Consider the following 15,484-nt stretch of genomic DNA (forward strand, 5'->3'; position numbering starts at 1 on the left):
AGGTCAATGCATTTATTAGCACATGTAGTATTTGTTTGTTAATACGTTCTTTAATTGTCTCATCTTGATGATTATCGTATAGCCCGCTGATCTTTTTGTGATTGATGTTCCCTTGTCTCCATGACAATTCGAATCTTTACACGCGTATATGATTTAATGGAAGTCAATGTTGTATTTTAACGACTCGACACGTTTTGTGTAAACTTTTTCTGTGTAAGATTGGGAAGATGAGTCGTTACTGATTATTTTTTCCAGTATAACAAAGTAAAAAAGAAAAATGGAAATGGATAAAATTAAAGAGATGAACAAATATTTGTAGTAGAACAGTTTGTTGTATTGAGATTTTCTTTTTGTTATGTTTCATTTACAAAATTGTACATACAATCATACATAGGCATTTCCGTACTAAAAATTTGGATAATGCCTATCAATGGTGAATAGATCTAGTAATTCTAGACTTAGTTGCTCATGTTGAGAAGTGAAACTCTGTTCTTGATCATACATCTGTATAGAGATTCAAGTCCTTCAAGATCTTGGATGCTCATTTCTAGTGTTTCTAATGACTTTTGAGCATTTTTAATATCTTTGGCTTTCAATGCCATGTCTACCTTCTCAACTTCGCTCATCTCCTCGTAGCATGCTACTCGCTTGTTGCTGATCAATTTGGAGATCAATGATTTGTTGTTTTGCTTTGATCCAGATAGAAAGTATAAAATAGACTCAAAAATAGCAACAGTGGTTGATTCAACTTCATTTTTGTCTTGCATCTTTTTTAGATCAGCCATACACTTACGGATGACCTTAATCATCTTCTTTCTTGAGGTTGAGTATTCATTTCCAAGACTGAGATCTCCTCGTCTACGGATAGAAGATTGAAGATCTTGTACGGTTTCTTTCATTTGAGACAAAACATCTTTAGTAGTGGAGCAAACATCCAATAACATGAGAGATTTGTCCAAGACTGTTTCTAGGCAGTTTTCATATTGTTGCACTTGAATCAAGTCATCAACAGATTCATATAACTCTCTTAGAGCAACCACATTGTGGGAGATGGATGATGAAGATGAAGTGGCTAGTTCAGAGGATCTTAATCGGCACAATTGTTCTTCAACTGTAAGAGTAAGAGGATTAGTTCTTGTGGGCAAGCTGATGGATCGTGTGTGGTAAGCCATTTTTAGCTCTTCTTTAAAAGGAAAGAAGGTATAGAAATCTAGATGAGAGTTGAGTTTTGATGAAGAAGAAGAACCCGTTAGTGCACCTTATATAGTAGCTATAAGCAGGGGACACGCATAATAATTTAATACCAACTTAGTTTTGATGTCATGTTTATAATTTCAATGATCTGATCTAGGTTTAAAAACAAACAATTGGAATCTTGACAGCTTTGGGTGGTGATTAAAAATGATAAGTATTGCATGTTCAATCTTAATACTTCCTACTGATACGCTGACATATATGTTCTTCTCTTGTTTCCTAAATCTACAACACAATCATCCATTTTTCTTTAAAATAAGTAGGTCAGTTTTAGCACTTCCAAACCAAGTTGAGGGCAATATAAAATTTGTTTGGATCTCATTGTACTAAAATGCATTACCCTTGACATGGATGTAATATGAATAGTGATGGTTAACCCAAAGTTATTAGAAAAGCAAATGAGGAAAAAAAGCTTCATTTGCACCTTTGATTTTCGCTGTATTGTCTGCCGAATAACCATTTTGGGACTCACTATGTCAACAGAATTACAATGTAGTGTCATGATATTCACCATTGTCGAAGAAAATCCATTGTGGTCAAGTATAAACCTGTATTGTCTTCATAATTCAGAAGGCAGTACCTGATGCACTTTCCACATATTGACTATAAGATAATATTCTAGGTTAATTTCCGTTTCGTATACTACTATATAATGTAACAAAAGTTGATCCAAATTCAAAAAAGTGTATGTAAAAATAAAAGACAGAGTGACAAAGACAATACAAATTGGTTAAATTAGCGAAAATTTTCTTCTGCCTAAAAGGGTCCATAAATTTTTTGAGCTTTGGCTCCCTATGTAAGATCTCAGCAGGTTTACAATTTACACTTAGTAAGGTCTTCAAGTTCGCACGTAGAATGTAAGATATGCACATAGTTTGCTTTGCATGGGTTTGCACATGAAGCCCAAGTCAGAAAAGATATTGATATGTCCTTTTAATCAAGACCAACAAGAAGCTGAGGCTTCGACCTAATTTCCTGATAAAAGTTCATGTTAATGACCATGTTGATGTATCTGGGATCTTTAGTCTTCCAGGCCTATATATGATGTATCTGGTGTCAGATTGTAACAGGCTAACAAGGTCAATCCGTGTTTGGTAACAACTTTGTACAATAGCTAGATTAAATTGTAGTACTATCCGACAGGCTTACCTATTTGTTCAGCTTGTGTCCTGAAGAAGTTTAGAAAGCTTAAAGATACCAGCAATGTCCTACTCGATCGATTTACTAGAAACTGGAGACAAGGGGAAAACATATAGGTAAGTGTATCAGTAGCAGGACTCAAGATTACACATGCAATCTTTATCATATTAAAACCCATTTTAATCAAAACCCATAGCTGTCAAGATTCCAATTGTTTGTTTGTTTGTAAACCTAGATCAGATCATTGACATTATAAACATCAAAACAAAACTAAGTTGGTATTAAATTATTATGCTTGTCCCCTGCTTCTAGCTACTATATAAGGTGCGCTAACGGGGTCTTCTTCTTCATCAAAACTCAACTCTCATCTAGATTTCAGTAACTTCTTTCCTTTCAACAAAGCAAAAAATGGCTTACCACACTCGATCCATCAGTTTGCCCACAAGAACTAATCCTCTTACTCTTACAGTTGAAGAACAATTGTGCCGATTAAGATCCTCTGAACTAGCTACTTCATCTTCATCATCCATCTCCCACAATTTGGTTGCTCTTAGAGAGTTATATGAATCAGTTGATGACTTGATTCAAGTGCAACAATACGAAAACTGCCTAGAAACAGTCTTGGACAAATCTCTCATGTTATTGGATGTTTGCTCCACTACTAAAGATGTTTTGTCTCAAATGAAAGAAACCGTACATGATCTTCAATCTTCTATCCGTAGACGAGGAGATCTCAGTCTTGGAAATGAATACACAACCTCAAGAAAGAAGATGATTAAGGTAGTCCGTAAGTGTATGGCTGATCTAAAAAAGATGCAAGATAAAAATGAAGTTGAAACTACCACCGTGGCTATTTTCGAGTCTATTTTGTACTTTCTCTCTGGATCAAAGCAAAACAGTAAATCATTGATCTCCAAATTGATCGGTAACAAGCGAGTAGCATGCTATGAGGAAATGAGCGAAATCGAGAAAGTAGACATGGCATTGAAAACCAAAGATATTAAAGGTGCTCAAAAGTCATTAGAGACACTAGAAATGAGCATCCAAGATCTTGAAGAAGGACTAGAATCTCTCTACCGATGTATGATCAAGAACAGAGTTTCACTTCTCAACATAAGCAACTAAGTCTAGAATTACTAGATCTATTCACCAATGATGGGCATTTTCCAAATTTTTAGTACGGATATGCCTATGTATAAATGTATGTACAATTTTGTAAATGAAACCTAACAAATAGAAAATCTCAATACAACAAACTGTTCTACTACAAATATTTGTTCATATCTTTAATTTTCTCCATTTCCAGTTTTTTCAAAAATTTTGGATTTCTTTTTTACTTTATTATATTGGAAGAAATAATCATTAACTACTCATCGTCCCAATCTTCTACAGAAAAAGATTACACAAAACGCGTCAAGTTATTAAAATTCAACATTGACCTCCATTAAATCATATACGCGTGTAAAGATTCCAAATGTTATGGAGACAAGGGAACATCAATTACAAAAAGATCAGCGGGCGATACGATAATCATTAAGGTGACACAATTAAAGAACGTATTAACTATCAAACAACACATGTGTCAATAAATGCATTGACCTTGATTCAAGCGTGCGACGGTGCGAGCGTGTAAAGATTCCAATTGTTAGGAAGACAAGGGAACACCCATTTCACTGAGCAGATCATCTATTGCTCTGTTATGATTAATATGACTCACTGGCTTTTATTAGGTCTAATTTGACACGATTGAACTCGCTTTGGACTCTGAGAGAGCTAGACAGTGAGGATGAAAGGTTTAACTCTATCGTAAATCACTCGATATATGAGATGTCATATGGTTGTTAACATGTACTTCATTGTCTTAGTTATTATGTCTTTTGCTTTTTTTCATACAATTTTGTTTTTGTATTCACTTTTACATGTCCTAACTCAACCTTGTGAAAATACAAAGCCAATGCACGTGTGGACCTTCATAAATAACAATGTGAATAACAAGACACTGTCTATCGATCTTTGAAATCATCTCTCTCGATCTTGACATAAGGATATTAAGGAAACCAAATCGTTGGGTCTAAAGTTGAATATTTGGTAGAAAGTACAAAGGTAACTAAAGGTACAATTCAAGCTCCTTTTCAGACATTTGCTTTCTTATAACTTTGGCTATATCACCATGGTTCATATTATATTCATGTACATAATAATATGACAAAACAATATTTGCAGTTTTTTATTGTCTTGAAGTTGGTTAGAAGCTACCTAAAACTGACCTACTTATTTTAAACAAAAATGGATGATTTAGGAGACAGGGAAATAACATATTGGTTAGAGTATCAGTAGGGGATCTCAAGATCACACATGCAATATTCATCATTTTTAATCACCACCCACTGCTGTCAAGATTCCAATTGTTTGTTTGTAAACCTAGATGAGATCATTGACATTATAAACATGACATCAAAACTAAGTTGGTATTAAATTATTATGCATGTCCCCTGCTTCTAGCTACTATATAAGATAAACTAACCGGTTCTTCTTCCTCATCAAAACTCAACTCTCATCTACATTTCAGTACTTTCTTTCCTCTTAAACAAGAGATAAAAATGGCTTACCACACTCGCTCCATTAGTTTGCCCACAAGGTCTAATCCTCTTACTCTTACAGTTGAAGAACAATTATGCCGACTAAGATCTTCTGAACTAGCCACTTCATCTTCATCATCCATCTCCCATAATTTGGTTGCTCTTAGAGACTTGTATGAATCTATTGATGATTTAATTCATGTCCAACCTGCCCAATACGAAAACAACCTAGAAACAGTCTTGGACCAATCTCTTATGTTGTTGGATGTTTGTTCTACTACTAAGGATGTTCTATCTCAAATGAAAGAATGCGTACAAGATCTTGAATCGTCTATTAGAAGACGGGGAGATCTCAATCTTGGAAATGAATACATGATCTCAAAAAAGAAGATCGTTAAGGTTATCCGTAAGTGTCTTGGAGATCTTAAAAAGATGCAAAACAAAAGTGAAGTTGAAGCAACCACTGTGGCAGTATTTGAGTCTGTCTTGTCCTTCCTATCTGGATCAAAGCAAAACAGTAAATCAATGTTTTCCAAGTTGATGGGTAACAAGCGTGTGACATGCGATGAAGAGATGAGCGAAGTTGAGAAAGTAGACATGGCATTGAAAGCTAAAGATATTAAAAATGCTCAGAAGTCATTGGAGACAGTAGAGATGAGCATCCAAGATCTTGAAGAAGGAGTTGAGTCTCTCTATAGATGTTTGATCAAGAATAGAGCCTCGCTTCTCAACATCAACAACTAATCTAGAATTACTAGATCTAGTCACCACTGATAGGCATTATCCAAAATTTTAGCAAGGAAATGTCTACGAAATTTTGTATGTACAATTTTGTAAATGGAACACAACAAAAAGAAAATCATAATACAACAAATTATTTACTCGAAATATTTGTTCATCTCACCATTGTTACTCATCTCTACATTTTGTTTCCTTTTTAATTACCTTTTTAAATTTTTTTTTTTACTTTGTTTATGGGAAGAGATAACCATTAATAATCATCTTTAAGATCTACTATAAACAAAAATAAAAAGAACTTAGGTTATTACATGGATCAATATTGAGATGCACCATTGACATCAATAAATATTAAATCCGCGTGTAAAGATTCTATTTGCTACGGCGACAAGGAATAATAATCACGACAAATCTGCAAGTAGTACGATAAATCATTAAGAATACACATCAACACATTTCTAAGAAATTAAGATGAGGTATTATTGATCAGTTATACATGTGCAAGTAATTGCGTGGCCCGGAAAAAATTTATGATGACAAAAGTGACCTAACAAAATAAGCTTGTGAAGATTCCAATTGTTACGAAGACATGGAACATGACATCAATAAATTAGGTATTAGCTAAATCGAACATGAATGATGTTATTCCACTCGTTCACATATATTTTGGGTTTCAGATTTAGTGCTTAACAAACAAAATGTTTGAAGATACTAACTTCGATTCACACTCCGTTTTCGATTAGTACTACTAATGCATTACATCTGTAATAACCACTCTGAAAACAAACAATACAGTAGGGAACATATATTCCCTCGTCTCTTGAAAAATGTTGTCTTATTGTCGTGTCTTCAATCTTCACCATGTCCATGGACCATGAAACAGTTTATGTCACATTAAAAGGAAAACAAGTCTAAAGATTGCAACTGGATATTTGAAGGTCTGAGAATAGCCCCTTGTGCGAGAAAAGGGCGATCTAGCAACTGGTGGGAATATAATATCTATGTTATTTCTACTCATTGCCAATTGATTTTTAGTTGGATGAGTACAAACTTAACAGAAGGACATTACGGATGAAACAAAAGGTATAAATGAAGCTTCTATTCAGTTATTTGTTTTGTCTCAAGACTTGTTTCACAAACTGACCTACTTACTTACTAGATGCAGGAGACACAGGAGGAGCATATGGTTTAGCATATCAATAGAAAGCATCAAGATCACACATGCAATCTTTTTAATTGCAAACGATTTCTTTAATATAAACCCACCAAGATTCCAATTGTTTGTAAATCTTGATAAACATGACAGCACTTTGTCCAGAGAAAATTAATAATAAACACGATAACCGAACTAAGCTAAGATTAAATTATTGTACATGTTCCCTGGTTCTAACTAGTATATAAAGTGGAACAATGGGTTCTTTTTCTTCATCAAAACCCAACTCTACCTCTATACTTCTAACCTTCTTTCCTTTTAAACAAGGTTTAAAAATGGCTCACCACACTCGATCCATCAGCTTGCCAACAAGATCTAATCCTCTTACTCTTACAGTTGAAGAACAATTGTGCCGATTAAGATCTTCTGAACTAGCTACTTCATCTTCATCATCCATCTCCCACAATTTGGTTGCTCTTAGAGACTTGTATGAATCAGTTGATGACTTGATTCAAGTACAACAATATGAAAACTGCCTAGAAACAGTCTTGGACAAATCTCTCATGTTATTGGATGTTTGCTCCAGTACTAAAGATGTTTTGTCTCAAATGAAAGAAACCGTACAAGATCTTCAATCTTCTATCCGTAGACGGGGAGATCTCAGTCTTGGAAATGATTACACAACCTCAAGAAAAAAGATGATTAAGGTCATCCGTAAGTGTATGGTAGATCTAAAAAAGATGCAAGATAAAAATGAAGTTGAAGCAACCACTGTGGCTATTTTTGAGTCTATCTTGTACTTTCTATCTGGATCAAAGCAAAACACTAAATCATTGATCTCCAAATTGATCGGCAACAAGCGAGTAGCATGCTACGAGGAGATGAGCGAAATTGAGAAGGTAGACATGGCATTGAAAGCTAAGGATATTAAAAATGCTCAGAAGTCATTAGACACGCTGGAGATGAGCATTCAAGATCTTGAAGAAGGTCTTGAATCACTCTACAGATGTTTAATCAAGAACAGAGTTTCACTTCTCAACATAAGCAACTAATCTAGAATTACTAGATCTATCCACCTCTAATAGGCATCATCCGAAATTTTAGTATGGAAATGCCTATGTAATATTGTATGTACAATTTTGTAAATGAAACACAACAAAATGAAATTATCAATACAACAAGTTCTTTTGCTCCAAATATTTGTTCATCTCATTACAATTATTGTTTATTATTCATCTACACATATAGTTCAATTTTCGTAATTGCTATTTTACTCACCAGAAGGGAAGAAAACTTATGGTGTGAACGTGCATAGTTACTAAATGCATCATTGACCTCGATTAAATCATATAAGCGTGTAAAGATTCCGTTTGTCAGGCAGACAAGGGAACAAGAATCACAAATTAATAAATCAGCTAGTGATACAATAAACCATTAGATGCCTAGGCTGAACAAATTTATTATGGAGGCAGCATTGACCTTGATTTAATCAACTAATCGTGTGAAGATTCTAATTGTTAGGAAGATATGAAACATCGATATCAATGGATCATCACATCATGTTAATAAGTATTAGCTACAACTATTCCAGTCGTGCACATAAACACCCCATTTCACATTTCATGTAAAAGTTTTTGTAATTCAACTTTCTAATAGAGCAGTGAGTTCCGCAGCTGTGGGAGGGAATTCCATAATTCATAAATTGGATAGAGTCAAGGGAGAAATCCACTTTATTCAATGACTAAGCTAAGTCAACTGAAACTCCCCTAAAAAACTCCGTTCTTCTTCCTTACCACAAAGCAAGCTCTACTTCAATTTGGGGTATAAGAATTTCAAATTTAAGTTCTTACAAAAAACTAAACACTTGAGGATGATCATCATTTGCATGCTTACAAACAACATTATTTCTTTCTTCTTTTTAAAAAACTTTTGTTTTTGTCTTGTCTCCCATTTGAGTCTTCTCAATTGCTGATTTTGTGGCCACATGAAGTGAAAACATTTTACAAAATCCTGGCTAATATTTAGAATTGGAAAGGGTAGTGATATTTTTAAGTCCCTTATAAAAGAGAGCAAAATTTCCTTCTAATTGGAAGAAAATTTTGTACCGGCAAACAACTAAAAAAAACCTGTGAAAATTAGCATTGTCCTCAGATGCAGCTTTGGACATCTGTGATGCAACCTGTCTATGAGGTATCACTTAAGTTGCCTGAAGTTCCATTTTAGTTTGTACTAGTGAATGGTTTACTCTGCAGTTAAAAGGTTCAGTACTTCAGTAAGAGATCAAACTTAAAATTGAAAAAGAAGCCAAGTCCAAAAGAGTTTATGTCCTATATTTTTGTTTATACGGAATGGTGTCGATGAAGGTCTCAATTGTTGTTGCTGTGTTTTTTCCTGCATTTGTTAGTTAATATGGTCTCAATCTTGAGTGGCGTGGTTGACGTATTGTTGATCCGATCAATCATCTGCAAAAGAGTTTGTTTAGGAGAGTTAAAGCAATTCTCGCACCTCGCTTTCCAGATAAACCATAGTATTTTAGCATATAAAGTAGTGATTTCCTCATTTTATTGTTTCCATTGTTGAATCCATTGTCTTACCGTGGTTAATTGTTCAGTCTAACCTGAAAGTGAAACCATATCCCTCTATAGAGTCTTATCTTGTGTAATGGTAGGAAAATTTGCAAACACAATAATTAACGAAAGAAAGATTATTAACACAAATACATTATGCAATGTAGAGTACAATGCATGTATATCAAATCTAGGGCGGAGCAAAAATTTTAAGTTACACATAGCTGACCATAGATTGAAATTGTATGAAAGAAAAATCTATTCGTATGACTAGTTTGGAGAAGATAATTTCTAGTGAATACAATCGTTTAACTATATATGTTAATTGTGGAACAAATATTTGTTATTTCTTTAAAGCCAAGTGATAGTTTGGAAAGTTAAAATTTATACTCAAATTATCTTCCTAAACAAACAACCACCAAGCTAGTAATCTTTTGAAGATAAACTCATGCACATACATAAATATGTACACATAAATTATTTTTTTCTAACTCGTATATTATAATAAAACAGGTCAGTCGACAGGGAAGGGTAATAGTGTAATTTTATTCTATTTTTCTCTAAAGTGGGTTATTGCAACTCTCTCTCCTCTAAAATCATCTTGAGGACCCAATGGGAGCCTAGTATTATTGAAGAATGGGCAGAGTGAGCAATGTTTTTTTTCGTTGACGATAACAATATGTTCTTAGGCATTATTCAATAGATTTGGGGTAAAAGATCGAAGGCATAAAGAAAAAGCTAAACGGAAATTCATAAACAAGAAATATAAAACATCAAATCAATTGATGTACTCTTTTTTAATACATTGTTATGTGAAATTGGAAATTATCGCAAGCATACTGCATACAATTGGGTAAATTCTAGCAAAAACCATTAAGACAGAAAATAATGTTTTGCGGCAAGCTAATACATCAATTGATTTAAAATAATCCTAGTGACCAGTTTCATCGTGGTGTCCTCCATCATCTAGATGAGTTCTTTCATGAAGGCGGAAGAATCTATTAGCACAAACACATTAAACTTGTGAACTGATAAGTGTAAACAGATAAGTTTATAGTATCCTATCTAACTGATACGAAGACATTAAACATGGAGAATTTTGATACAAAGATATTAAACCTAAAGATAAAAAGAATATCTCAACCAAAAAAAAAAGATAAAAAGAATTGATAAGATTTACATAAGTGGTACAAAGACATTTATAAAAAAAAAAAAAAAAATATTAAACCCAGAGATACGAAAGATATTAAACCTAGATATTTAAAGACATGATACAAAGACATTAAACCTAAAGATTTACATAATTGATACGAAGACATTAAACCTAAAAGATTTACATAATTGATACAAAGACACTTAACCTGGACATTTACAGATCTGATAAAAAAATTAAACATAGAGATGAATAAACTGATACGAAAGAATTGATAAGGATTTTTTTTTCTCTGGTTAATGCTTCAACTGGTCCTCAGAGAAATTTATCATTGGACAAATTTCAACAAAAAAACATTCAGACAGAAAATAACGTTTTCCACAAGCCAGTACATAAATTAATTCAAAATAAACCTAATCGTCCTCCAAAAATCCTAAATGCAGCAACTAAGCTCACTTTATCTTCACTAGGGGATAATCCCAAGATTATGTGAATCTTCCATTGTCTCTATGAGATACTCAGCGGCAATTTTTAGTGAATCAGGATCCGTATCGTCCATATTTTCAACAAAAATCCTGCAGAAAGTGAAAGCTTTATTAGGTTTGGATTGGTATGGTTTGGTTTCACACGAGTGTGAATTTTTGTAACTACTTTTAACTTCACTATCTAGATAATCACCTCCCAACCTCCCAAATATAGCAGAATCTTGACAATTACCCCCCAAATATAGCAGTGATTAAGAGCATCCACTTGAGATGATCCTTAATCTCTGTTTCAAAAAGCAGTTTCTTATGGAAACCTAGATGACCAGCTTCATCCTGTTGTCCTCCAGCAGCTAGATCACCACCACTCAGTTTAGCTTTTTATCCAGATGCATCACTTGGACCAGTTGAAGCATTAAACCTGACAAATTTAAAATTAATCCTATCTAACCGATACAAAAACATTAAATCTGAAGATTTTTTATACAAAGATATATACAAAGACATTAAACCTAGATATTTACATAATTGATACAAAGACATTAAACCTGGAGATTTTGATACAAAGATATTAAACCCAAAGATAAAATGATTTCCTTGCGGTAAATTAATTTCTCACCCGCAATTTTGGATAAAAAGTTAGATTTTTCTTTAATATGGAGTGGCTATAAAATCCTCAAAATTACTTTTTATTTCATTTGTGGTGCCCTAATTTGGGTTTTTGTTTTACTTTGGGGATAGTTGTGTTCAATTCTAGTTTAGGGTTTCTTTCATTTGGGCAAGTGGTAATACCCTAATGCCATTACTAGGTAAACCCAAGTTCCAAATTGAGGATTAGGGTTTCTAAAATTTGGAACGACAAAATCATATAATCCTAATCTCATTTTGGGATCTAAGGATTCTTTAACGTGTAAAACATAGTTATTTGAAGCACTCTCTCGTCTCTCCCTTTTGGATAGAGTCACCTTTATTGTATGGGTTACTCCGGTCTCTTGGTAGTGTCATTGGTGCCCTCTTATCCTAGAAAATAATAAAAAAAAAAGGCCAGCGCTTTGGGGAAAGCTAAATAGTTTCCGGGATGTGAAGACTTGGTCAAAAATTGGTCAATTTTGTTTGACAATTTTATTTAGGGGAAAGCAAAATACTTCTCCACCGCAGCTCTCTCTCTTTCTCCACCTCACCTCACTCTCTCCACCTCACTCTCTCTCCACCTCACCTCACTCTCTCCACCTCACTCTCTCTCCACCTCACCTCTTTATCTTCTCCGATTAGGTCGCCGCCCGGATCCGGTCTGTTCTTCAACAGGCCAGATCCGGTCTGTTCTTCAACAGGTCAGATCCGGTCTGTTCTTCAACAGGCCAGATCCGGTCTGTTCTTCAACAGGCCAGATCCGGCCTGTTGAAGAACAGACCGAAACTCTGGCGAAGGGAAACCCCTTCGCCGGAGTTTCTAGAGAGAGAGAGAGTGAAATTTTTTTTTTTTTTTTTCATGGTCGCCGCCCAGAAAATTTTCCGGCCGGCGACCTAATCGGAGAAGACAAAGAGGTGAGGTGGAGAGAGAGTGAGGTGAGGTGGAGAGAGAGTGAGGTGAGGTGGAGTGTTTTTTTTTATTTCCTCTTAAAATTTATTTTCCCGGAAAATTTCTAAAATTCTACATATTCCCTTTAAAATTTCACACCCCGCAAACTATTTAGCTTTCCCCAAAGCGCTGGCCAAAAAAATCCTGTCTCAAAACAGACACTTATTTTTTAGACCAACGTTTTGGGGAAAACAGAAATTTTCCGGAGAAGACGGTGAAAAACTAAAAAATATCAAACCAAACACTCCCCCTCAAGTCGTCGGAATCAAGGTGCCGGTCGGAAATGGCCGACAACTACGTGTTTCTCTCTCTCTCTACTCTCTTCTATCTTCTTTCTTTTCTCTCTCTCTCTCTTCACCTTTCTCTATCTGTCACTTTTATCTCTTCTCCCCCTTTTTTTAATTGCCGGAGCCCTTCGTCTGGTTTCCAGACGAAGGTGTGGTTCCTGCGTCTGGATGTCTGGAAACCAGACGAAGGCGTCTGGATCTGGTTCTCCCTTCGCCGGAAATTTCGTGAGAAAGGGCGAGAGGAGAGAGAGAAGTAAAGAGAGAGAAGTAAAGAGAGAAGAAAGAAGAAAATAGAGAGAAGAAAGAAGAATGGTGATGGTGATTGCCGGCATTAATGGTGGAACTCACCGGAATCCGGTGGAGGTCGCAGGAGTTTTAGTTGAGATGAGAGGAAAAGAAAAAAAAAATTGAAAGGGCGATCGATATTTGGAGGAAACAAAAAAAATTGTTTTCACCCAAAAATTGAAAGGGTGTGAGTTCTTCGCCGCGAGTCCGTGAGAGATTCTTGTCTTTTTTTTTTGTTGAAATTTGAAGGTTTGGTATCTTCTTACTCAACTTATACTCTCTCCAATCTATAGTATATTTTCATATAAATTTTCAATTTGAAGATCCTAAGTTTTAGTGTTTCAACTTTCTCTCTCTAGGGTTTATTGTAAGACTTGAAATAGGTCTGTGAATCTATCTAGCTTTTGATTTAAAGATTTGGATTGAAGTCAGACAAATGTAAATTTTAAAACTAAAAAATCCGAATAGGGTTAGGGTTTATTTTAGTTTATCTCTATTCCTAAATAGTTTAGTTCCATTGAAATCAGGTTTATTAATGGTGAGTTTATCTTCACTGAAATTAGGTTTATGAGCAAATTCTAAACCCTAACTCTAAGGTCTTGAATAATGAAATTAGGTTCAAAGATAATCAATGAAAATTTTATTTTTGTCTTTCTTTATTGATACGCCATATACTTGTGCTTATGTAGATAACTAGATATACGGCAAAAGAGATAGGTCGTTCTGCATTCAATATTCTATGGACAAAAATTGGTTAGGAAATTCGAAATTTGAAGTAAAGAGTTTTCCCTGGCTAGCTTGAAATCCTGGTCCGCCCCTGCACACAGTGACATTCAAACGCAAAATCAGTATCCCAAACACGAGGAACGTGAAAACCAAACCACCAGGTACTACTCTCATGACCTTTTCTTCTCTTTGGATTTGGGGCTGAATATTTAATTACATGGCCTCTTGATGAGTTTCTGCATGTGTGTGTGCAGGTTATTGTAGGACAGTGATAGTCATGGATAAACTTGACGACAATCTCCTCTGTGACATCCTTTGCTAAGAAAATTCCTGTTCGATGTGATAAAAAAATTGGGTTGGTCTTTGGGCAAAAATCTTCCTCTACATATTACTACAATGTGGTTTGCTTGGTCGCAGCAAAGACAGCTTTTCAATTCAAAATTTTCTCTCCGGAGGTTGGGCGCTGGAGAGATTCAGCAAAGACTTTGATGATAAGCTACCGTAATGGCTTGAACAAGGACTCAATACGTATAAGATGTTATCCTGTTAGCTTTAGAGGGATTATACATTTTTTAACTATAAAAGGAGATATTATCGCATTCAATGCGGGTAAAGAAGAAATACCGAGTAGTATATATGAAATAAAAACTATATTAAATGTTCCATGGTGGGATCATATTTGGCTTGGAGTTGTAGAGGACGAAGTAACTCTTGTAGTGGTTACTCCGAAACATGAAATGATAATTTGGGTACTCCATAATTACGAAAACAAGAGATGGAGAATTAATAGAAAAATTGTGATAAGGACACAGAGGAATCGGACTATTCTTCCCATTTTCTTTGATGGTGAGAGATTTGTTTTGTCCATCGAAATCGGCGCATCAGATTTCTATTGGCAAGAATACAACATCAACATTGGTGTTTTAGGACCTTTATGTCCTAAATGGTGTTGTTACTGTTATCCTGATATAAGCACCCTAACTGAGGTTTTGGGCAGTAAGGAAGCATCTTGAAAATTTAATGTTTTATTAGAGTAGGAGGTTTTTTTTCTATGTCCTAAATGGGTTGTTACTGTTATCCTTTGCCACTAATACTTTTCTTTTTTGGAACACTTCCAGGTCATGTCTTGGATGGTGTATGCTTTGTTTTCATACATTTATTCAAAAAATATTTCGAAATAATGGTTGGGTTCGTAATGTAGTTAACATTTTGTTAGTTGCTTGTTTGTAAAAATACATTAACATACGAATCATTGTGGAGCAACAATACATTTGAAGTGCTCTCTCTCTTTTAGACAGAATACTCCATTAAAACACCTTTTACGTACGATGAAAAGGACAGAAAAAGATTATGAAGTACAAGCTAAAACTATTCCCCCTCGTCCTCCCAAATAATGAAGAGTGGGCGATCATGTCTGGTAAAAGATATATTACAAATTCGATTATAAACGTCGTTTTTTTTACAGATAACATTGTCATTAGACCCAATCTGACCAATCCTTTTTAACCTAATCATTAGACAAGTTAAGGATTTAGGCTTTGA

The 15,484-nt window shown here is 34.7% G+C and overlaps 4 protein-coding genes and 1 long non-coding RNA gene across 5 annotated transcripts; 4 read left to right on the forward strand and 1 right to left on the reverse strand.

The window, feature by feature from the left end:
* Positions 1-449: 449 nt before the first annotated feature.
* Positions 450-1,172, reverse strand: LOC147551554 (uncharacterized). Its single transcript, XM_086672225.1, has one exon. It carries the CDS (start codon positions 1,170-1,172, stop codon positions 459-461), a length of 714 nt encoding a protein of 237 aa, XP_086528351.1. The 3' UTR covers positions 450-458.
* A 1,405-nt stretch (positions 1,173-2,577) lies between these two features.
* On the forward strand, positions 2,578-3,519 carry LOC147551555 (uncharacterized). The gene has a single exon (XM_086668582.1). It carries the CDS (start codon positions 2,803-2,805, stop codon positions 3,517-3,519), a length of 717 nt encoding a protein of 238 aa, XP_086524708.1. The 5' UTR covers positions 2,578-2,802.
* A 1,425-nt stretch (positions 3,520-4,944) lies between these two features.
* Positions 4,945-5,717, forward strand: LOC147551556 (uncharacterized). The gene has a single exon (XM_086668583.1). It carries the CDS (start codon positions 4,995-4,997, stop codon positions 5,715-5,717), a length of 723 nt encoding a protein of 240 aa, XP_086524709.1. The 5' UTR covers positions 4,945-4,994.
* Positions 5,718-7,097: 1,380 nt separating this feature from the next.
* Positions 7,098-8,061, forward strand: LOC147551557 (uncharacterized). Its single transcript, XM_086670720.1, has one exon. The coding sequence runs from the start codon at positions 7,122-7,124 to the stop codon at positions 7,914-7,916; it is 795 nt and encodes a 264-aa protein (XP_086526846.1). The 5' UTR covers positions 7,098-7,121; the 3' UTR covers positions 7,917-8,061.
* A 4,953-nt stretch (positions 8,062-13,014) lies between these two features.
* LOC147551558 (uncharacterized) lies at positions 13,015-15,120 on the forward strand. The gene is made up of 3 exons (XR_015236654.1): positions 13,015-13,465; positions 13,906-14,103; positions 14,197-15,120. It is a non-coding gene; the product is annotated as an uncharacterized LOC147551558 (long non-coding RNA).
* Positions 15,121-15,484: the final 364 nt, after the last annotated feature.

The sequence above is a fragment of the Eschscholzia californica genome, unplaced genomic scaffold (genome assembly GCF_041429995.1).
Source record: "Eschscholzia californica isolate CP2 unplaced genomic scaffold, dmEscCali1.0.p SCAF_3, whole genome shotgun sequence".
NCBI classification, from domain to species: Eukaryota; Viridiplantae; Streptophyta; class Magnoliopsida; order Ranunculales; family Papaveraceae; genus Eschscholzia; species Eschscholzia californica.